The sequence below is a fragment of the Tyto alba genome, unplaced genomic scaffold (assembly GCF_018691265.1).
Source record: "Tyto alba isolate M040663 unplaced genomic scaffold, T.alba_DEE_v4.0 Super-Scaffold_2, whole genome shotgun sequence".
NCBI lineage: Eukaryota > Metazoa > Chordata > Aves > Strigiformes > Tytonidae > Tyto > Tyto alba.
The window spans coordinates 23,599,201-23,622,558 of NW_024881282.1; the positions used below are offsets into that span (position 1 = coordinate 23,599,201).

General features: G+C 43.5%; 1 protein-coding gene across 10 annotated transcripts in view; it reads right to left on the bottom strand.

The window, feature by feature from the left end:
- Positions 1–1,316: 1,316 nt before the first annotated feature.
- Positions 1,317–23,358, bottom strand: part of KATNAL1 (katanin catalytic subunit A1 like 1) — a 43,626-nt gene continuing 21,584 nt past the window's right edge. For all 10 annotated transcript variants that reach the window (XM_042793070.1, XM_042793068.1, XM_042793069.1 and 7 more), the window contains 7 exons: positions 16,691–16,815; positions 16,083–16,188; positions 11,074–11,232; positions 10,099–10,225; positions 9,009–9,143; positions 6,537–6,663; positions 1,317–5,005 (listed from right to left, as the gene is read on the bottom strand). In XM_042793070.1, the coding sequence (XP_042649004.1) occupies positions 4,807–5,005; positions 6,537–6,663; positions 9,009–9,143; positions 10,099–10,225; positions 11,074–11,232; positions 16,083–16,188; positions 16,691–16,815 (978 nt within the window). In that variant the 3' untranslated portion in view covers positions 1,317–4,806. The remainder of the gene's footprint in view (positions 5,006–6,536; positions 6,664–9,008; positions 9,144–10,098; positions 10,226–11,073; positions 11,233–16,082; positions 16,189–16,690; positions 16,816–23,358) is intronic.

The following is a 23,358-nucleotide window of genomic DNA, read 5'->3' on the forward strand; positions in this document are numbered from 1 at the left end:
CTGAGAAAGCAGAGAGGGTGAAATGCCCCTGTGCCGTGGGAGGTGGGAACATCGCTTGCTGCCGCAGCTTTGTTAGGTAAGGCTCCTGGGGGAGCCGGGCCCCGAGACACGGGTGACCGAGGCATCCGCAGCCATGGCCGAGCTTCTCACACAGCGCTCGCAGGAAACGACGCGAGCGGGGAGAAAGACCGTGTGCCACATGCTCTGAACTGAAGCATCGCTCTGCCCTTGCTGCCGCCAACACGGGTGGCTTTAGGCACTCTGGTTTATTCCACCCTGCCCCCCCCCGGCGTTGTTCGGCGGGCGGTTCGCAGCCTCAGCCCCGGCTGCTGCCGCAGGGCCGCACAACTACTTTACACCAGTTCGTTGCTCTGGCACTCCCAGGCTCCCTGCTTGCTCCCTGGCAGCACGGTGTCACCTGCATGTTCGTTGTCTACTTACCTGTCACTACAGCTCTGAAAAAAAAAAAAAAATCTCAGTCCGCAATCCGAGTCAGGGTGGCTTATCCCAAAAACAGGCCAAAATTTTTTCACTATTTCCCCCGCTGCTTCCAACTCCTCGTGCCTGGATTGCACTGCTAAATCTTTGCCCACTCGATGGAGGACTTCTTTACAGCACACGAGCTCTTTCATCTTTACCATGATCAGAACAAGCCAGCGCACCTTTGCTATTTCACAGACTCTTTTCAACTGGGGTGAGCTGAACTTCCTATGCAAAGATTTGACCTCTCCTGAAATCCCTTGATCAGCAATTTCCCTTGCTTGCTCTTTCATGTTTGAAGCATTATGAAACACTGGAAACTACACATTTTTTCATAAGGAAGTTAGTGAGAAAATTCAAATAATCAGCTCGGTCCCAGGAGACTTAGGGTCTCTTTCCAAGTTTGAAAGCTCTTTCCTAACAGAAGTTTTGTCTTGGAAGTCTTCTGGTTAGCAGGCAGCCGATGATATAGCTTCTCTGGAGCCCCATTATACTTCCAGCCCAGGGGCAAGTAATAAAAAAAGCCTGCCTGGCTCTGTGAGGTCTGAATCAGGTGCTAACACTGAACATCTGCTGAGGCCTCTGCTGTCCTCTCCCCACCCCTCCTTCCATGTGCTGGGCACTGGAGCCTTCTCCATTTTATAGCTTGTGGCAATGAAAGGCCGATTTAAGAGGGAAAGCATTGCTGACAGCGTTAGCCAAAGAAAACAGACTCCGCTTTAACTGCTTTCTGTCCAGGACTCTGGGGAGTCCACCAGCACTGTGACACACTGAGAAGTTCTGCGCTGTACAGCAGCCTTCGGAAACAGTCGCCAGGAAAACATCCACAGCCCAACCCAAGCGAGACAGACTCTACACGTACGTTTATTACTCCATACAACCAGACTGCTTATCGTACAAGAAGCAACAGTGCCACCCAAGAGGGCCTTCACAGCTGTTTAGAGACACGTAAACACAGCTTTAAAACATGTCTTTTATGTAATTTAAGTACAAACTACTGAAGCACCAACCACTGTGTGCGTATGTACACACAGACACGCGTGTGCGCGGGGATCACCGTACCCACACGGACACAGACCAGACAAAGTGTCGCAGCAGGCCGTGGTACACTGGTACATTGCTCTCTGAGGAATCCAACATCCCTACACAAGGTGTCCACGAGTGGGACACAAACTGGATGTATGCTGAGCCCTAAGCTCATCCGTTGGGCCTTGAGTTGCTGCCGCTGTCGGCCTGGCTTTCCTTCCCTGGTTGCTCCTTGCTGCACCCCGCTGCCGGCTCGCCTCTAGCGTGAGCAACCCAGGTGAGTGCACCAGCATGAATGACTTGCTAAAGACATAAAGGGGCAGCACACAGGGTCAGATCCTTATCCTGAAAAGTCTCAGCAGGGAAACGATGCTTTCTGTCTTCTGGGGCACCTGATCTAGTGGGGGCCCAAGTCACAGGTGTAATGCACGGGGCACAACCATCACACATATAAACATCTACAGCCTAGAAACTTTCGCTTTTCTGTTCTGTAACAGTAAAGGATGAATGGGCCTGTACAGGAAAAAAAAAAAAAACAAAACAAAACTGTATTTGGTGTAGAAATCACGACCTTTAGAGAAAAAGACTGTAGCACCTGAATAATTCCTACTAGAGGGAATGCACAGTACAGTCAATTTTGCTTAACATCCAAGAGGGAAGCTTAACGCCTTAAGGTAGAAGGTTCATCAAAGAGCTAAGAACGACATTTTTGCTTAAATGCTGTGCTTTCATCAGCAGAAAGGGCACCTCTGCTTGCAATAGGAAACTGAGAAAACTGGTACTTAGGCCTTTCTAAGCAGCAACTGCTGAATCCCAGCACTGCTCTGGGGCAGCTGAACAGGATAAGTTATTGGCATTCATGTCTGTTCCCTTCTAGGTCTTGCTTGTGTAGATTAAGCTCCTCAGGCAGCAATGGCCTCTCTAGTGAGAGATCCTGAAATGCTAATCTGGCACTGGCCACAAAATATTCGCATAGCTTTACTAATTTCTACTGCAGTAAAACAAACAAAAGAGCCTACCGCTTTCATAAGGAAGAAATGGCAGACTGCAGCAACGTTTTCAAAGCTCTCTATAAAGGCCCAGTTATTCCCTGGGAAGAACAGACTGGCCTTGGTAGGAATTTATTCAAAAATTAGAGTCAGCATGGCTTCTGCTTGCTCATCTTCCAATGCAGATTGTTCATTTTTGTCTGACAGCCACAGGTACTGTGAAACCCAGGGGCTCTACTGTGCAGTTAATGCAAACCAGTCAGGAAAGAAGCATTTCTTCTCCCTGTAGGTGACAAAGGTAAAAGCTGGTGTTCCTTCTGCACTAACCTCCCTGTTCAGGAGTGTAACAGGGCCTAACGCTAGGCAGTGGAGATGCTCTGTCCTGGAAAGATATGAACAGCAGCTGTGTCTCAACCAGTCTGTGGGTCCCAGAAGCTCCTTTTCTGCAGTGCCACATGGAAACACGCCAAAGCTCTGACCGTGTTTCATGTCAAATGCAAGACTGACAGAATCTCCACCGTGTTCCTCCATTCAAACGGGGGCAGTGCTTTGTAATGACAGGATCAATCCGAGACATGGTCTTCACATACAAAGAAAGAAAATGGAATACTGACAGACAAAGCAGCAATGGTAAAACTCATGTATTCAGGGAGATGCTGCAGTGCTGCCATGCATGTATCCTGACAGCCCTTGCTGTTGAACACTAAACACACTTATGCAGCATTTGCCTTAGTGGTTCACGTGTCATGGCCCAAGAGACCAGCGTGCTGAATTACTGACATTACTGTGAACTTTCAAGAACTAGCAAAATTGGGCAAATAAGGATATACTCCCACTCAAGAGGAGGTATTATCTTTTTCTTACTCCAGTTTGCCACACCTGGCTATGCCACTGGGAGTCTCAGCAGAGAGCCAAAGGGCAGAATTACCTACCGAACCGCACAGCAACTCACATCCACCAAGAGAATTCGGGCCTAGCTCACAAAATCACCAAAAATTTGAAAGCTTGCATATTCTTCTGTAAATTTGACCTCTCCTTCTCATTCCTACCACAGGAAGCCTTTGTGTGTCAGACTCACAGCCCAGGCCTGTCAAAAGCTCGCAGAGTCAGCATGACAGCTATGCTCTAGAGAGAGGATTTCTCATGCTGGAGTTTACATCCCAACCCTTCTTATCCCTGCACTTGTATGTGGGAAGGGAAGAAACAGGTAAGAAACAGAAATGAGACTGTACGGCTCACTTTCCCCTAAATCAGTAACATTTAAACTTTTTTAAGAAATCTTCATTAAAAAAAATTAAGCATGAACAGTTCTACAACATAAACAGATACAAATCCCATTGCCTAGTAAAGCTAGGAAAGAGTTCATGTCTAATCAGAAGCAACGGAAGTCCACAGCCACGTGTTTTAAGGACAGCCTTGTATTTTAAAAACAGCCTTGATATTAATGTCTTTACTGTATTAAACATTTGGTACTTAAATAATAATAATAATACAAATATCTAGAGAGCACAGACAAAGTATAGGATCATACATAAGCATAAAAGTGCAAGATGTAACTTAAGTCAAAGTGCCTACTGGTCAAAGTGTCTACTGGTCAAACTGGTACAAACTATGCTCAGAGATCAAGTATAAACCAGACTGAGAACAATCGAGGCTCTTTTCTTTTCCTCTCATTTCCATCAGAAATCGCCACATGTAACACCAATCCAGTCTGAAGTAACATCAATTCCAAATGGACGTACACGAGAGGAAAGCCAAGCCCATGTCTCGATGGAAAACTGATCCTCATTTCCTCTGTGTAATGCCAATTAATCCACAGGCTTTGCTCTGAATATCCGAGCAGAGAGACAGAGAACAGTAACTCTGATGCCACATCCAAGGGAGGCAGAGTCAGCAGTTCAACAGAAATGTAGCACTTAAGAGCAGGGGGTACAGTGAGCCCTTGTTAGCTCCTCTGGAGTCACATCCCTCAGCTGATTTATTGATTCCAGCCATGAAAGATGACTACGAGGAGATTAAGTAACACTGCTCTTCATTGGAAAAATAAAGAAATTACCCTCACAAGTGTAATTTTCCCCTTCCTGTTTGTCTTATTTTACTACTTCTGAGATAAAATATCTTTTACAATATCAGCTCATTGTGTTCACTCCCTTTAAAGGCAAATGGAGTTTAAAAGATCTTGTCACCAGAAGGGGGTGGGATGGGGGCAGAGGCAGACCTTTTATTAAACCTTAAAAAGATTTCTAACTCATTTTGCCAGTGAAAACAACAAAAGCCATAAAACTCTAGCAAAGGAGGGCTGTCACTGAGATTAAGCAGATCCAAACTCCGTCATCCATTTTTCATACTTCTCCAGGTCTGCAGCAGAAACAGATTTGGAGATTTTCTTCAGAGCCAGCTCAAAGTCCCCCTTGGTAACCGGCATCTGAAGCTCCTCTTTAGAAAGTGCACGAATCTCTTCTGGAGTTAAGCCGTTAATACGTCGTCTCATTGCCATTAAAGAGGCATCCCTGGAAATACAGGACAATGTATGGGAGCTAATTGCTAGCAGCATGTGCTGTAAGCCTATGAATTTTGATTGTATTCTCTTGCTAGAAACCACTGGCATGAACACTTAAGAGAGCATTTATTTACCATAGAAGATGCAGTTCACATCTTTCTTAGCTTCCATGTTCCCAGATCACTACATTAATTCAACGTAAAGAATGCACTGGCACCAAAACCCATTTAAGCATATGGTAAATGTGCAGAGATAATTAAAACTATAAAACTGAAAACCTTTTACAATGATTCATAGAGATGAAATTTTACAACTTCAGTGCGGGAAAGGGCAGGGTGGGAGAAGAACTGCACTCAAAGATTTTTTGGGTTTTTTTTTTTTTTTTTTGGAAGTAGTCTGGATTTTGCACCCCCATCCTCTTAGATTTCAACCTTCTCCCCATCGTGTAGCCCAAAAGGACGGTCAGCGAGCGTTCAGAGTGCAGCCCAGCTCTACTGCCTGCTCACACACAGCACTGGAATCTGTAAAGGGCAGAGCAGGAGGCATCAGACACGAGCGTCGCGCGGCCCTGCGGGGCCGAGGCCACGGGTGCCTCTGGCTCCTCACGCTCTACCTGCTCTGTGACTCCTCCCCAGCTCGGATGCTGCCAGCGTGGCCCACTGGCACGGAGAACGCTGCTCATTTCTCACACCACGGCCCACATGCAGTCTGAAATTACTTTTTTTCTTTCCCCAGGTTTTTCCCAGCAAGGGATAACACAGGCCTCAGGGAGAACAGGTAATTTAACTATTGCACTGCGTGACACACACCAGGTTTTCAAAACCATGGGGTCATTCCACAATTTCAGCAAAGCAGCAGGGGAAGGAAAAAAAAAAATCCCAAGCCATGTTCTTAAAGGATCAGTTTCTCTTGGCAAGGATCCTAACACTATAAGGAACGTAGACTTCCCTTTGATTAAGTTTTTTCAAATACCTATTCATGAGGAAAGACTCATTTGTCAAAAAATGAAACAAATTGTGGGAACAGGATGGAAATAAATTCAATACAAATGCTATAAACTATCTGTATCACCCTTGCACCCCGAAGACTCAGGCAGAAACCAAGACCGCACTGCACTGGGGGCTGTCCAAACATGGAGCATACAGAAGTCCCAAAGAAGTATTCTGTGAAAAGTTCATTTGCATCACTAAATTCTAGCTCTTAAACTCATGGGATTTAAAAAAGAAAAAAAGAACAAAAAACAAAACCCCAAACCTCTTTTGCACTACATTAACAAATGCAGCCAACAGTAACATGAGATTTGCTCAGAGAATTTGCTTCTCTTCAGATCCAAGAAAACTTAACCACATCTCGCAGAAGACTCAAATAGTCTTCAGACTGCTCCATATGACAGCAGCGCATGGTTCCAGTAAATAGATCTGGGCCTCAGACACAGTCGCTGTCAGCATGGCTTCAGCTGCAGTGGGTATTACCTTTTATCACATAATGCAAACGATGACTTTCCATGCACTTTCATTTGCAAATTAAGGGGAATGAGATACCTGCAAACGTTAGTGATGTCAGCACCAGAATAGCCTTCAATCTTCTCAGCAATTTCTTCAAGGCTGATATCAGGATCCAGTTCTACTTCTCGAAGATTAATCTTAAGTAGTTCTGCTCTGCCTTTTGCTGCAAAATAAAAATACTTGTTTGAAGACTTGCAAGAGTAACATTAAAAAAGATACAAACAGAACTTACATTTTCCAGTCAAAAGTAAAACCAACAGGGTTTAATATAAGAAAAGGAAAGAGACAGAAAAAAATCATAGTAAAGTGAGCAATCAAATAGAGTGAAGTATATGGTTAAAAGCAGTTTATTAAAACAGCATGCCATAGAGACATTTTCCAAAATCATACGTCATTAAAAATGTCTGCTATGTCTCAGGTGACAAAGCATTTGGTCACACACTACCCAAGGGGACAAAAGCACAATCCTACAAACGTCTGCTTCTTCTCACATCCCTTTGGATTCTCTCACTGTTCAAGTGTTTGATTGCATATTATTCACATAGTTTCATTAGAACCACAATGAGAATTCTATTAGCAGAGCTTCAGACAGCACAAACCCCTTAACAACAGGCTGAACTTTAAGCATATGTTTAAGCACTTTACTCAGTTGGGACCCAAGAAAGTTGCTGAAGCCTGACAGAAAACAGATACATTAATACAGTAAACATATATTAATATATTTACAATACAAATGTCCTGGTATCGCACTTTCAGACCTAGATGCAGTGTGCTCACAGTAATAACCAGCTGTGTAAATGAGCACTTATGCAGCAAATTAACCATTTTTCTTGTAGAGGGCATGTTCTTATGTGCATTTGGATATATATGTTAAGCAGCCTAGGCTTATAAGAGGGAATTCGCATTTGACAGCTTAGGCCTCAGTGTTACTCTGCACTGGGGTGGTAAAGAAGAGGATGAATGCTTTCCCGGCTCTTACTGTACAAAAAAATAAACCAGCTCAGCATCTTGATTTCCACAGTGACCAATTTTTATGACCTAGAAAAGAGGACAACTGCAACAGAAGAAGTAGCAGTAGGACAGGCTAGAAGTCTTAAGGAAATGTCCACACTTATTTTTTGTTTTATTTATTGATGTCCCTAAAATTTTTTTTTTTTTCATTTTGTGGAGAGGGGAACTATAAAAGAAATTAGAAAACTTGTATAAAACTACAGGTTTTGTGTGCTTTGCAGAACTGTCAAGAATATAGAGCTATAAATCACACAGCTGGCACTAGCTGTAAAATGGGGATTTATTATTTACAGAGCACAATGTACATACAGCATAGCTGCAGAAAGTATCCTGTATCAAAGAACATTCTTCTAATCTCTGCTACAGGGCTAAGCAAGTCCTTGCAGTATTTTGAAAATAAAACATGGTGGAATGTATACTTGCATCAAATTCTACAATATACAGATGTATATATAACACATCCTATCACTTTCTCAATTAAAATGCCTGACCATATCAAATCCCACAGCACAGTTATAAATGCATCATTTAGACTACCCCAGAACAGCTCCACATTTATTTACAGAATCGATTCAACAGAACACAAGACTGGAAATAAAACTGGAGCACATCTCATATGTTGTCCAGAGTGTAATACACTGTGTCAAAAAACAATCTGTTTTAATTAGAAACAAGAGCCAGAGCTGATAAAATTTTAAACTAATTGGTCATAAAGACAGGCATCCTGTTAGGAGCTGTTACTGCCTGTAAGCTGCAAAGACAAGCTGTAGAACTATTAAGTGTCCTTATACCTGCTAAACTCAATCACAGCTGCCGTCACCGTGAACACGCATCTTGTTATCTTGAGTGCTCATGCAGGGAGATGAGGCATCCACTGTACCAAGCAGAAATGAAGCTATGCAAACTTCAAGTGATAGGAATCTCAAAATTAATAGGACAGGTGAATGACAGCTAGGGAAGACAATACAAGCCGAGACGTCTCAGGGCAGGAAAGCAATCAGCCTGCTGCATTCTGAGCGACTCGAAGCACAGTCATAAAGGTGAGCAAGCAGTGATTTACAATGAACCAAGCCTGTAAGTGAAAATGCATGGATCCACTTCTTTGCATTTGTTTGCAAGGGCACGGAGTGCATTTGCAATATTTCTGAACATGTCCAAAGGCTGCCTTTGATGATCACTCAAAGATTGACTGTTAAGCATTTAAAATAATTCCAGGCTCATTAAGACTAACTCTCTCTCAAAATGTAAGAACCCATCAACGGGCTTGCAATGAAATGCTGCAGCTCTTTGTTTTTAAGCCTCCAAGCAAGTAGTATTTTTTTTTTCCTTTCTCTCACTCTCTTTAAAAATAAAACGACAGAGCCAAACGATTAACCCCTGAATTTCACTGCTCATTACAAAAACATCAAGATGCCTCCCAAACTCAAGAGTCGTGCAGTAATCCTAAACTCGTCTTGCAAAGGCCACTGTAAAGGAAAATGCTCGTAGCAAACATACCTGTGGGCAAAGGGATATAAATCCTCTTCTCCAGTCTCCGTCGGAGAGCTTCATCAATATCCCAGGGAAAATTTGTAGCAGCTAATACCATAACCATCTTAGAAGGGTCATCATTTTCCAGAGCACCACCTACCCCTGCAAGCACAACGGTTTAGAGCAATTTCACTCCACAGCTCTTCTTGATCAAGATGCTTGCTAAGAAACACTGCACAGACAAACACTGCAAAAGCCCGGACAAAGCTAAGCAACAGCTCTATGTAATCCTAGAGTCCCTTTCCAAACTTACCGTAGCTTAGGTGTGACCAAACCATCACTGTCAGAGAGGGGGACAGTTCTTTATTGACGGAGTCAGAGGAGGGCTTTCGTTGGCAGTGCTAACACCACAGTCATACGGCAGTGTAGCCCTACTAGTCCCACCAAAAGTGCTATCTCGGTCAGATCTGGCCACAGAAGAAATAAGAAGCACTCTGTAGCCTCCCAAATGAGGACCGCAAAGAAATGATCACTTTGGGGCAAAAAGTTGCCTACCCTGAGTTTCCCACAATGAACCTGCACGTTTGAGGACATTATAAATAGCACTTAAATAGCTGCAATACAGGGGTGGTTGTTATACCACTATGCCATACAAGATTCTTCAGATGGTCATCCTTGTTATGTGCACCTGCACGGGACAGGTATGGAATCTGACTAAAAGGGTAATGTTAGCTGGCACCACAAAATACAGCAAGAGCTCACAGTGGAGTCCCTGAGCTGGAGACTCTAGCAAAGGGGAGAAATTTTTTTAAATGGCATCAAAATTAAAGATCTGTATTAAACTGCACAAATCTCCATTATGTGCTTCTCTTGGAGTCTGTGTCTCTTAAACAGGAGTTCTCAATTTACCATCAAAATGGCCATTTTAGGAAAAATAAAGCAGAACACCCTTTTCAGTTATCTGCCTTCAAACACTCCAAAAATACACTACTCTTGAGTTCTGCCTTCTTTTTCCCATATCCATAAAGCCAGGTTTTCCAGACTGCTCATGCTCTTACTTTCCCACCTGTACAGAAACAGCACCCCAGCCCCAAACTCGGATCTAAACACTTGTTACCGTCCATTTGCACAAGCAGCTCTGACTTGACTCTGCGACTCGCCTCGTGTTCATCAGACGTGCCTCTGCGGCTGCAGATGGAATCTATCTCATCAATGAAGATTGTTGTTGGAGCGTAAAACCTTGCCTTTATTCAAATGAAAACATCACTATTAAGGCTGCAGCAGCAAGCACAGGCCCTCATCAGACCGCAGCCCAGTCCCACTAGACATCCTACAGACTTCCCTGCCTGTCACAAGAAAATAATTCAAGATCTTGATTTACAAACTGCCTCACATAAGCTGGAGTTTATACACTTTAAATTGTACTCGAGTCAGGGGTCTTTCAGTGTTGGTTGGTTTCTCAGCAACCTGTCTTGCGAGGGGAAAAGGAACACAATCAAAACAGAGGCAGTTTTTATGTCCAGGTTTCTGTGCTGGTGGGAGACAGATGGGAGCTCAGCCTATCTCAGAGACAGGTTTTAACCGAGAGTATGGTAAAAGTGCAATGAGGATCCCAAACAGGTGAATGACTCTTTGGTATAGGCCCACAAGAGCACCTCCTTCACATACCCCACATGATGGACCACAGCCACAACTTCAAAGGGGCTTGTGTCCACCATTCAGAACAGAAAGAGAACTAAACCACACACTGCTTCTACAATAACAGACCCAAACCCCTCCCAATTTCAAATCTACTTCCTATGGGCTTGTTATCCCACAACCAAGTAAGAATTGAATTTCTGATGAGGCCACAATTCTACGTTTAGTCTAGGAAAATGCTATCCTAAACATGTGTGATGAACCATTTCCTTCTTAATCCTCACCAACATACCAGAAAAGGATGGAAACACAAGGATGATGTTCTTCTAACTGGTCAAGGGGCTGTCAGTTCAATGAACTCCGTGCTTCCAACATGCTACTGGAGGGGCAGGAAACCAAGAGAGATATCCTTTCTCACCCTAGTGCTCCCCAGATCACATCATCGAGGACGTACCATTTCAAACAAGAGGCGGACCAGCTTCTCAGACTCGCCCCTGTATTTAGACGTCAGGGTTGAGGAAGACACATTGAAGAATGTTGTTCCACATTCTGTGGCAACAGCTTTTGCCAGCATTGTTTTGCCAGTGCCAGGAGGACCAACCATCAGCACACCCTGCAAAGTAAAACCAAAGATAATGAACAGCAAATAAAGAAACTTTGCAATTGGTACTCTACGCTACATCTCAGTATGAACCAAGATCTGCCTTTAAATTGTTTAATAACATAGTCATAATCAGTGGAAAACAAAAGACGAGAATCCTGCTTTCGAGAACAGTGTAGAAGTGTTTTGCAATTTCCTCTCACCACTGCACTGAATCCGAATCACAAAAGCCAGTAACTGTCGCTGCACTTATCACCTGCGAAGTGGAGAACAGATTTACATCCCTGCGTTGAATTAGGCAGAGCCTGGACTGGAATTTAGCCCTTTTGCAACTCACGAGAAGGTGCACAGGCAGATGAAGATTGAATTCTTCTTTTTGTAACAGAGGCCCCTTCATAAAGAAAGCTTCACACAAACCAAAATACTTTTTGCAGAAAGCTGTGTTCCCTCAGTAGAGCGTTTTTCTGTGGAAAAGCATTTTGCCAAAAAATCCTGATGATGTGTATGTATGAATCTGGTTGATTTTTACATTTAACTATGCACAAGAGAATTCACTGAATACAATGGTTTGTCATACTGTTTAATCTCTCCATCTCAGTTCTTCTATGGCCATACTACTGCATCTCAGCAATTCCTGCATGAAACACCATCCTCGACACACTGTTGGATGGCAGAAAAGCGCTGCTATTTCTGATTCACAGATAAGTCACTGTGGCTCCTGTGGACTACCACTCAGTCCCACAAAAGCCTAATATGAACCTCAGTGATTACTCAGAAAGCTTTAAACTAGGAAACTAAACTGTATTTTTTAAGTCCCAGGTTGGCATCCACATCATTAGACTGCCTTTCCTTTTGTGGCCTATCTGAAAGAGAGAGTAGGGAGCACACACCTCTGCAGCTCAGCACACTTACCCATCATTACATGAGCAGGTTTTTCGCTAGAGACACAGTGCTCTCAGGACCCGTGTTAAGATTGTAGCACTGAGACTGGCTAATCACTCTTGATAATATCTCTAAATACAGTGATCTTTATGGATATTCTTTCCAACACTTTCAGCAGCAGTGCTAGAGAGGAACAACACACCATTCCATGCCTGCATAGCACCAGAATAGGTCACTGTGATGTTAAGCATGGCACTAAGAAAACTGTAGTGCTCAAGCAGCTTGTTGGTTTGTTTTTGTTTTTGTTTTTTTTTTTTTGTTTGTTTTTTTTTCCCCTCTCAACTGCAAGATCTTATTACATGCTAACAAGAGTTTCCTGAAGTAAAGTTGTACTGTGTTTCAAGGATAATCAAATTAGCTAGAATTAGAATTGCACATCATAATGTGCTTTGCAATTAATAACTTACATAAAATGCCACAGCAATAAAATATCTGTTAAACGCAAGCCACATAGCAAATTAGATTTCATCTGTTCCTCACAAAAATTTACTTCAAAAAGCACAAAGAATGACATGGAAGAGATCTATAAAAACAAATCAACCGGGAATGCAATTATTCAAAAATGTACTATTCAAAAGCAATAGCCTCTCTGTACTCCATTTTCCATTAACTCTTAATACCTTTATTGCCATTTAACACTTAGCTAATGCAAGCTCAACATACATTCATTGGTAAATTAAGCTAGAAACGTTCACACACCATCCATACAGCTAACAGTCCAATGTCACTCCTCAGGCTGCCCAAGGTTTCCTAAGCTCCAGAGCAGCAAGCATAAAAAGCAAATGGACTCTTTTTTCTCCCCATGAACATTCAGACATACACTGTGATTTGAGCTGCTGCATGGCCATACTGATACTGTAACATTGCAAGTACAACCCTGAAGTGACTGGGTGAAAACTACTCAGCCTGTGATATGCAGGTCAGAGATGACTTACTGTTCCCTCCGAGTTTCAAACGTGCTTATCTAATACTTTAAAACAAGCTGCACCTCAATTCAAATCACACTTGATCCCTGCGTTTGACAAACTGTGTTTACTGCAGGACCTGGTGATACAAGCAACTAATGTCATTTTTGGGGTATTGCTTTGGTCCTCCATTATTATGGAAGGTCAAATCCAGGCTTCAGTTACACAAGCTGCTCACTGCCGAAATCGAAGCCCATCGCTTTGCACCTCCTGTGTAGCTATTACAGTGAGCGTTACCCCGCACGTGACGCTGGTGGCATTGTATATGTGCATAACGCAGGTGCAAAGCAGCCACACCAGGTGTAAAGCCAGGGGAAAACCAAGCTCTCCGGGGATAAAGACAATAGAAATATCAGTTTAAAAAAAAAAAAAAAAAAACAAACAAAACAAAACAAAACAAACTTGAGTCCTCATCAAAACAAGATGTGCATGGTTGCAAACAGAAACACATAGGATCAAGTTGCTCTCTCTGCAAACTAGGAGGCTGCCACTTACTCACTAGTTAAAATCCTTGACAAACACAAAGACTTCTTTATTCTTCCTCTAAGGCTCTGTTAATCCAAAGTATTCCAATAAGAAGCTGAAATGCACCACAGGAAGTAAGTGTTTTGATGAAATCACTGCAGGGTTACTTCTTGTTGTTGTAACAATCACTAGCAGAGCAGTGGGAAGCACAGCGAGCAGCCCAGCCTTCCTGGCACAAAACAGTTCTGAGAAAACGAAAGAGCAAGCCCAGGGACATTCAGAAACCCGTGGCTGCAACTACACAGCACCTGTGTTGAATCAGGGAAGACAGCTGGCTCCTTCATACAAGGCACTGTCCTCTGAATGCAGGCACAAACTGTGAGGGCTGTTTTGGGAATTGTTCTCAAGAGAGTCTGAACATCCAAAAACAGATTTGGCTGCCTTTTCCCTGAATTATTGTCCTGAATGCCTAGGCTCAACAAATGCCTGCTGCTACACTGATTACTGCAAGAAACAGTCTTCCCTTCAAAACTTCTCATCCTTGTAGCACAGTCAGAGGTCAACAGTAGGGAAAATACATGCTGTTCTGTGTGAAAAATAAATTCAGGAGAGTTACAGCTTCACAAGTCACCAGGGAAAAGGCTAACAATGAAGACTCTTCATGGACTCATCAGAAATCAATTTGCATTTCAGACTGAAGAGAGGAAATCATCTTGGAGTTTTTTTCCATATTTACAACCACCTAGTTTTCAGAGGTGACACTGTTCAGTAGGAAAAGATAATCTCATGCAAGGAGATGGAGATCGTATCTCATTAAAAGACCGGGCTGTTGTTTCTTTATCCACTCCCACAACACTTAGGGACAAGGTCAGTGGCACTCTTCACGTTCCCTGCAGTCTGCTGAGAAACTGGCCTTAAAGACAGATGGCCACTACATCCTCTGGGCATGTTAACAGATTAAAAAAAAAAAAAAAAAAAAAAGCATAGCAGCTCTGCATTCCCTTAAAAGTTTTTGAAGACTGGACAGTTGGGGCCCCTCTAGTCTACAGTAAGGGTACAGATAAACCTCCTCTATGCCAAGAGGAGAGAGAGATTCAGCTGTTCAAAAGACACTAAAATCTCACCCTACACTCGTAATCCACACTATCTAGGCGCTGTCCAAGATGACAGCTTGGTTAACCTTAAGGTTAACCTCAAGGCCACTGGTACTGACCACAAGCACACTAAACCCCAAAGGCAATATAGCCTGGGGCTAGATTTGGGCTGCCCCCCCCCCGCAGCTCACTAAAACCTCCATGAACAGCTCTCGGGCAGCAATCTCCCAGCTCCCACCGTCACCTCCCACTCTTTCCGACTTCCCCTCTTTACTGTCTATAGACAGAAGCTTCTAGAATGACAACTCTTCCACTCATGGGTTCCCACTGGGCTTTGTTTTGTAAATAAGCAGAACAACAGGGATCTAGGACTGGCTCAGGCTAGAGGAAGACAGCTTTGAGCATCAGACCTAAGTATAAACCAGAGGAGTACAAGGACCAAGCTGGAAAAGACAGGGCAAGCATTGGTAACACAAGATCTGACATATGCTGCTGAACCAGCATACTAAACCACAGAAACTACTTACGTACGCAGCATTCTCTACACATGCCATTGCCTTGCAGACTCAAAACAACAGACAGTTTTCTACAGTCTCTTTTCCCCAGTAAATCCTTCTCAGTAACTACAAAGCTCTAGTGTTGTGACTAATTATTCCCAAAACAAGTGTCAATCCATCCCACAACAAAAGCAAGATACTTTTATTTTCTGTTTACAGAAATGCTCAGCAACCTCCTCCCTCCTCTTTAGCTCTATGCAAGGCCGAGACTGAGCTCATGTCTGCTCCATCAGCCAGGTCAGCTCAGTCCCATATCCTTCCTCTTGCCTCACTTGCAGCTCATTCTCCCACACTGAATTTCTCCCACTCCAGCAGTAACTATGCCCAGCCGCAAATGTAACTGCAAAGCTAAATCATCGCTCAGATTAGCTCCCCCTCTCCTTGCACCATCCAGCCTGCAGTTTGCAGTAGGAGTGAGATAGTTGGCACATGCAGAATAAAACAGTCCACGAGCGGCTTTCCTCTGTGAAGAGTGGCCACCATAATCCTAAACAGGGCTATTAAGCATTTCTGCTTCTGTCAGTATACCCTATATGCTTGCTCACATGTACAGGCTGACATACAGAAAGTATTATAAAGTCAACAAGCTTTGATTGAGTAAATGCAAAAGAATTATGATTTACCGTAAAGCCCACATACACATCCAGCTGTTTCTTTCAGTGCATTTCACATGAATCATTGTGATAGGTTTTCATGAACAAATTCCTGATCTTTCCCATTTGCCTCTTCAGGCTTCTGCTTCACGCACATTACAGCAGCAGATAACTACACATTTACTACATAGCTACACACACATAACTACAGCTTGCCATTTACTAAAACACCAAACAAATCCCCACCTTCCAAGGTCTTCTGATCCCTTTGAAAAAGTCAGGCATCCACATTGGAAGAACAACAGCTTCTCTTAGTAATTTCTTGGCTTCTTCCAAATCCGCTATGTCATCCCTGTGCAAGATGAAAAAACTCATATAAGATTCCTGTACAACAATATTTCTTCTATTTGTATACGAGAAAAATAGAAAAGCTTCTCATATAATAGCATCTCTTTTAGCGTACCAGTATATGCTTTATGAGAACACTCCTGTAATTCTGTGACCTAAAATTGAATCCACATTTAGAAGGTTGGGTAAAAATCATTTTCATCTCAAATTACCCAGAGCTGTTTAATTAAAAATTGTTTTGGACAATATGAACACCAAAGCGGTATCTTTAAAGTTCTCTGGTGTGTACTTTAATTTCAGCAGTACCTGTAATGGATGTACTGCACATAATGCCAGTTAGCAACAAAAGCTTAACTGTAATCAAATTAATAAACTGTTAAAACCAAAAGACCTTGTTTTGCTTATTTATAAAAGATTATCATGGCTCCCTGTTTTAACAGTTAGAAGAAGGATAATTTCTCTCCTCCACACTACCAAAAACACTTGAATTAGGAAAATCCTCATACCAATGAATGCTTGGATTTCTTGATACAATGTCCCTTTCAAGAGCTTCAACCAAGTCTTTGTCGTAACCTGCTGCATCAAATTTTGGAATTTCCCCATCACCAACTTCCTGGGATATTTTCTTTCCCTAGAAGTGAAGGTCACACAGGCTTATAAGGACATTATTCTTTCAACACAACCTTCACTAGCAATATACAGCAACGTTGTCTGGTTCATGTCTGTAGAAGCCACAAGAGGGTATCAAGCTTTCACACAGCTATCTCAGCACCATGGTGGCCAGCAAAACCAACACCTTCGCACCCTCCACTCCACAGAGCCCCCAAACACCTGTGGTTGTTTTTACCACAACAGCAGATGCAGCTCACAGGGATAAAACCCTATCAGAGCTCACTACGTATGACGGTGGGTTGGTTGGTTGGTTTGGTTTTAAAGCAGCAAACCAGACCCTCTTAACAGTGCTAAACCACTCTTTAGACAACTGACACACTTTCTGGCTAGCTGAAGGCATGAATGCAGAAACAGCCTCACTAAAGCAGGCTGTGCCATGACTTAATGCTACATTAACTCCTGGCTGAAGACCAGAGCATCCAAAGCATGTTTTGCAGGTGCTACACCTGCCACGCTACCTGCCAGAGCTAAACAACTGGCACCCCATCATCACTGAAAAGGAACACAAAAGCTGTTACACCCATTGCCTTTAATGGAGGAAAACCAACAAGATTCTCTCCCCTTGTTTAATTAAAGCCCTCCTGCCCAGCAATTTCTCCTTTCCTCAATTGCAAACTATCTATATCCCTCCTCTCATTCAAAGGTCAGCTCCATAAACAGTTAAAATGCGTTTAAAAGGTCACATTTAATTAAGGGCCACACCAAAAGCCCTGAAGAAGCTCCCCGGTCACCCAGGCTTCTCTGAACTACGTATTTGAGCAGTAATTTCTACAGCACGCTAATGCTCACTCAGCGACCAAGCCACACGCTACCTCTGCCCCAGACAGCCCAAAGTTTCTGGTTAGTACTTCCACAGTGCCGTTAAGCTTATGGGGGTGAAGTAACATTTTTCCTTTGAAGCATCGGGGCTCACCCTCCTCCTCTCCCACTTCAGAAGGAAACCGCTTCCCCTCCCAGCTCAACGGCAGCGTTCCGCGGTGCCTGAAAAGCAGCTGCCCTGTTTTAATGAAGGAAGCTGACTAGGGAGCTACTTTAGGACTCTTAACTCAGCTTCTAAACACTATCAGCAGCAAGTTAAAGAATCCCAGCTGGCTGGACAAAAGCAGCCTAGGCAAAGGCGGGCTTAGAGGCAGCTGGAGACACACAAATAACCTTGCAGTGGAAAAAGAAAAAGGTAGCGATTACACCCCACCCCTCCCAGTTGCCGTTTGCCCACGAGGCCTGTGAGAGAGCAGTTTATCTTCCCACTATTTTTATTTCTTGCTTCCAAGTGAACTCTGTGTTGTTTAGTACTCCCAGATTGGTTTTTTGCAATGGAAATGAAGCTGAACGCTGTGTTTAGACAAAAAGCTAGTGTCAAAAATGCAATGGTCTGGTGTAAAAAGGAAATGGATTAAAAAGCCCTGTAGAGTCTGGAAGATTTCAGAGCGGAGAAAATGGAATCCAAATGTAACCATAAAAAAAGAAGGAAAAAAAATTACGATGAAGTGAAAGGTATCTGCTGTCTGTCTTTGTTACACACTCCTATCCCTCTGCAACGGACTGGCTTTCCTAGTGGAAGAATTTTTCTGCACATCTGAAAACAAATCGGATGTTTTGGTTTTTCTCTGGGTGAAAGAGGAGTTAAGGCAGGCTTTAAAAAGCAGAAGGCAGGGCGGATGGCTGCCTGGCACGCAGCCCGTTTGCTGCGCCAGAAAGGCAGCGAACACGCAAACCAGGCAGCGCAGGCGACACATCGGGCCTGGCTGTGACGCAGCTCAAAGAAGCGGGAAAAAAAAAAAAAAAAAAAAATAAATAAAACAAAACAAAACCAAAAAAAAAAGCCCACGAATTAAAAGGGGAAAGAAAGGCCCTGCGGCTCCGGCGGGGCCACGGGGCGGGGCGGGGCCACATGGAGGGGCGGGGCCACGTGGGGGCGTGGCCAAGGGGGGGCGGGGCGTCCGGCCGGCGCCGGGGCTGAGCCCCCCCGGCCCGGCGCTATTTCACTTTTCCCGGGACAGTTATTTTTCCTGCTCCCCGAGGCACGGCTCGGCAGCAGAGAGGGAGAAGGGGCGGCCAGCTGAGAGGTGTGCCTTCGGCAGCACCTCGGCTGTCATTTTAGTGACACTGAATGTTTCGGCTTTTTTCCAGTTCTGGAATTAAACTGAGATTTCATTTATTTACAGTTTTCATGTGTAATAAGATAGTTCACGTTGGTCCCAAATTGGTCCAACATGCAGCCTTCAGTCTGCAAGTAAGTGAGCAGAGACTAGAAAAAAATAGTTTAAAAAAAGGTCACCTGAATCCAGGCAGCAGGAGTAACCACAATTTTTCCAGTCATATCCTCATCTTTTCTTGTTGTATTACTTTCCCAAAACACCTTTAAATAAAGCTCCTGTGACAGCTTCTCTCCGAGAAGGTATGCCAACAGACAGAGGTATACAGGACTGCAAAAGGCTGCTCCCACCCAGTCCCCCTTCCAAATATCATTTGGAAGAGGTATTGGACCTGCACTAGCCCACTGGAACAAAATGAATGTATTTCTATTCTTGTACTGAGTTTGTGCATTAGTTCCAGCAGCTGTCTCGCCGATGTGGCCACCACCCTGATGCACCTGCAGCACGTGTGTGCTCTGCTGCCTTCATTTACCAGACCAAGGGAGTCTCTTCTTGGAACACAAGCGGAACACAATTACCTGTTCACTTTGGCAACCTCTCCCCCCCCCCTCCCTCCCTTCTACTATTAACACATCTTTCTTGAACATGGTTGTAGAAATGTATGCAAAATACTCCAGCTGCTCTCTCACCAGGACCTCCTGTAACAGCGTGAGTATCTCCTCCTTCTGCTGGTAACACCTCAACAAACTGGGCCTGGGATTTCATGGGCGTTCATTTCCACAGCTGTATCACACTGCCACCTCGGCCTCGGACAGATCAATCCCGCAGGATGGTGGCTGCAATGACCAGAACTGGGTCCTGAACTCGCCTTGCCTTCCTCCAGACTCTTCCCACTCCACACAACCACCCAACAACAACTGCCAGAGGCACCCTCCGCCCCTGGCTGTGCTCTCTCCAGCAGCCAGCCCTTCCCATCAGAAAAGGTGATGTGGCAGTGTTCAGCCTGATCCGATCTCTGCTGATACGTCCAAATCTTTCTTCTCCTCCAGTGCTGAGCTCCCAGCTGCGAGCAGAAATTCTTGCTGGAGTCTCCCAGCCCACAGCCTGCTGCTCTGCACCGCTGAACATTATCTCATTTCCATGACTCCGGCACGGAGCCGATTCCTCCTGTACAACAGCCTCAATTCTGGTGATGGACCTTCCCAACTCAGTGTCATCAGCAAATTTAATTAGCTCATGCCTCTTTTTTGTGCCAAGGTCATTAGTTTAAGTGTAAAACAAGATTCAATCTCTAGTCTTGAGGAAACCCATAAATGATTTGCGGCTCAGCTGATACTTTTTATTTCAGTACCACTTGTTTACATTCCCCTTGCTGCCTAATTCCTCTGAACCTTACAATTCTTCTACACTGCATACTCACTTGATTAACTAATTGCTTCCCATGTGGCAACCAGGTAGATTGATTTCTTTCTCTAAGACATTAAGTAGCACTGTAAATAAAGTGCTGGCAAAGGCAACACATTTGCTTAAGAGACCACTTTCACTGTGTTCCACTTTCCAGTTAGACCCAAGTCCTTAACTTTTTGTCCATCCTAAATTTGTTGTAAAACTTTGCACACTGTTTAGATAAAACTAGCAACTCCAGTTGCCTGGATCACTTTTCCTCTCCCGTTCTAAATGAGGGCATGGTCAACACAGTTCACCCTTCTTCACATGAGACAACAGAAGACCCAATAAATTTTACTGGAAATCTCTGCTCCCAACCCTGTAATTTCATCTACCAGTTCTTTCAGGCTTCTCAGAACCATTATGCAGCCTTCCAGTCCCAATGCATGGAGATCTGTGCCTCTACCTAAATAGGACTACCACATCTTACATCCATATTCCTGTAATCTACCTTGCCTTTGCTTCTGATGACACATATCAGAATAATGAAGCAAAAAAAAATTAATTTACAGTTATATCTTCATCAATTTTAATATTCACTGATATGGCAGCACAGCCCTTTGCTATTTCATATCCTTTGCAATAGCTACTGTCCTTGTCCACTATCAATCTAAAATAATCACAGAATCATGGAATGGTTTGGGTTGGAAGGGACCTTAAATATCATCCAGCTCCACCCCCCTGCCCCGGGCAGGGCCCCCTTCCCCCAGCCCAGGGGGCTCCCAGCCCCGTCCAACCTGGCCTTGAACCCTTCCAGGGAGGGGGCAGCCACAGCTGCTCTGGGCACCCTGGGCCAGCGCCTTATCTTCCTTGTATCTAATCTAAATCTACCTTCTTTCAGTTTAAAACCATCACCCCCCATCCTATCACTACAATCCCTGATAGGATCCCTCCCCATCTTTCCTGTAGCCCCCTTTAAGTACTGGAAGGCCACTATAAGGTCTCCCTGAAGCTTCATCTTCTCCAGGCTGAACAACCCCAACTCTCTCAGCCTATAACCTAAATAATAATTATTAAATAATAATAACCAAAATAATAACAATAATAAAATCTAAAGAGTACTCCTAAAAAAAAGTGTTCTAGTGCTTAGATATGGTATTATGCAATTGCTAAGAGACATACAGGTAGCATTCATGCTGCCTCTTTAAGATGAACTACTGAACAGAGGCTGAAATTCTTGGCTGTGATCCAGCAGAAGGTACCCTGAGAACAAGCCTAGTAATTTCCAGTGGAACTATGAAGAAAGAAGCACTCAAAAACAGTATTTTAGAAAAAGGAACGCGTAAATATAAGGTTTTAGTGGATAAACACCATCTGATGGGTTGCAGTTCAAAATTATGTTATATAGCACTACAAAAGGTCATTTTACAGGCAGTCTGGTTAAAACTCCTTATCCCAAGATGGTTACAGTCAGAACAAAAGGATTATATGGTCTGGGGAGGAGAAATGGTTAAAGAAAGCATCAGGTGTAAAGCAAGACAAAATTTTTCTGAAACATACACACTATAGCTATATTTCTCTTGAAAAACCTCAGAAATGAATATGCATATTGCATTGTGATATTATAGCCAGGACAGTGTACAACCTATGACACTGCGACCAACATCTTCGGTAAAGGATATGGCATCCAAGTTCATTACATGTTCCAAGCAGTCCCAGCCAACCACCCAAACCGAGAACTACAGAGCTGAAACAATTATGATGAGAAATGAGGTATCTGGTTGCCTAGTTTGAAGCTTCAGTTTTGCCCTATTATTTTTCACTGAACATGAGTTACTGAATCTCTTTGATACCACATACTAGGCTACAGAGGTAAGCGCCTTGTAGCTTTAATTCAGAAACTGAAGAACATAAACACTTGCAAACTAAGAAAGGATAAAACTGCAAGGGAAGTTAAACCTATTTTCATGCCTATGTGTAAAATATGGTAAGTTGCATTAACTTCTCACACTTCCCACGCCTGGCTACTTCTTTCATTCAAATTTTTCTTCAGAAGAAAATCATGGATCCCATACAACAATTGTCACACAACACATGAGAATTTGTAACCTGGTGTGATTTTTACATATATACCCCAGACAAAGAAAGTAAAATAACCACCGAGTAACTAGACAAAGGCCAAAACAAGAGCACGTGTTGGCATTTTTTGAAGAGTAGACATATTTTCCTTCTGCCACCTAGTGACCAACTTATTCAGATCAGAGTCATGTTTAAAATGTACCATCTTAAATGGAACACCTTCATGACTTTTCCGCCATCTGACAGCAGTAGTGTTGCTAATCCCATTATTCCCAGAGACAAGTATGGTACACGTCATGTTGTTGTGGGCTCCTTATAGTAAAGCCCTATAATGCTCATCAGCGGAAAGCTTTCAGAGCAGAGTTCACTCTCATTAAAGCTAAGACTTTGAAGGCTGCCTTACACAAGCATATCTGGGGAACCTGTCACACACCAAGACTCCAATTCCCCGTATAGCTGGCAGAACTGCGAATAATTTCACAGATCTTCACAAGCTTTTTATAGCTTGCAGGACGCACACTCGTTATTTTAAATCTTACTGATCCAGGGTAGAGAGATTTCTAAAATGATTAAACTTGATCTGTGCACTCATTCAGTGACACTGCTGAAAATGTGCCTGGCCCTACCTACTGATGCTAATAAGAGCTGGGCTTGCTTAATACTATTCCTGTGTATCAGTAAAGCAATTCACGATGGAAAAAGCCTATCTTTGAGTTCTTTCTGTGCGGTGGAGAAGCAACCTGTAATAGAAAGGCCGTAAAGGGACTAACCAAATTCATCTGGAAGAAAACTGGCCTAAGTATTTTCTTATTCATCTATCACAATCTGTACCACACTGTGCTCCCACAGGAAGGGGGGTTCTCATATCTCTGTCTGTCTGGAAAGTAAAGCCACTTCAGTACACCCTTGACTTGTATCATTTATACCACAGATTCCTTGGG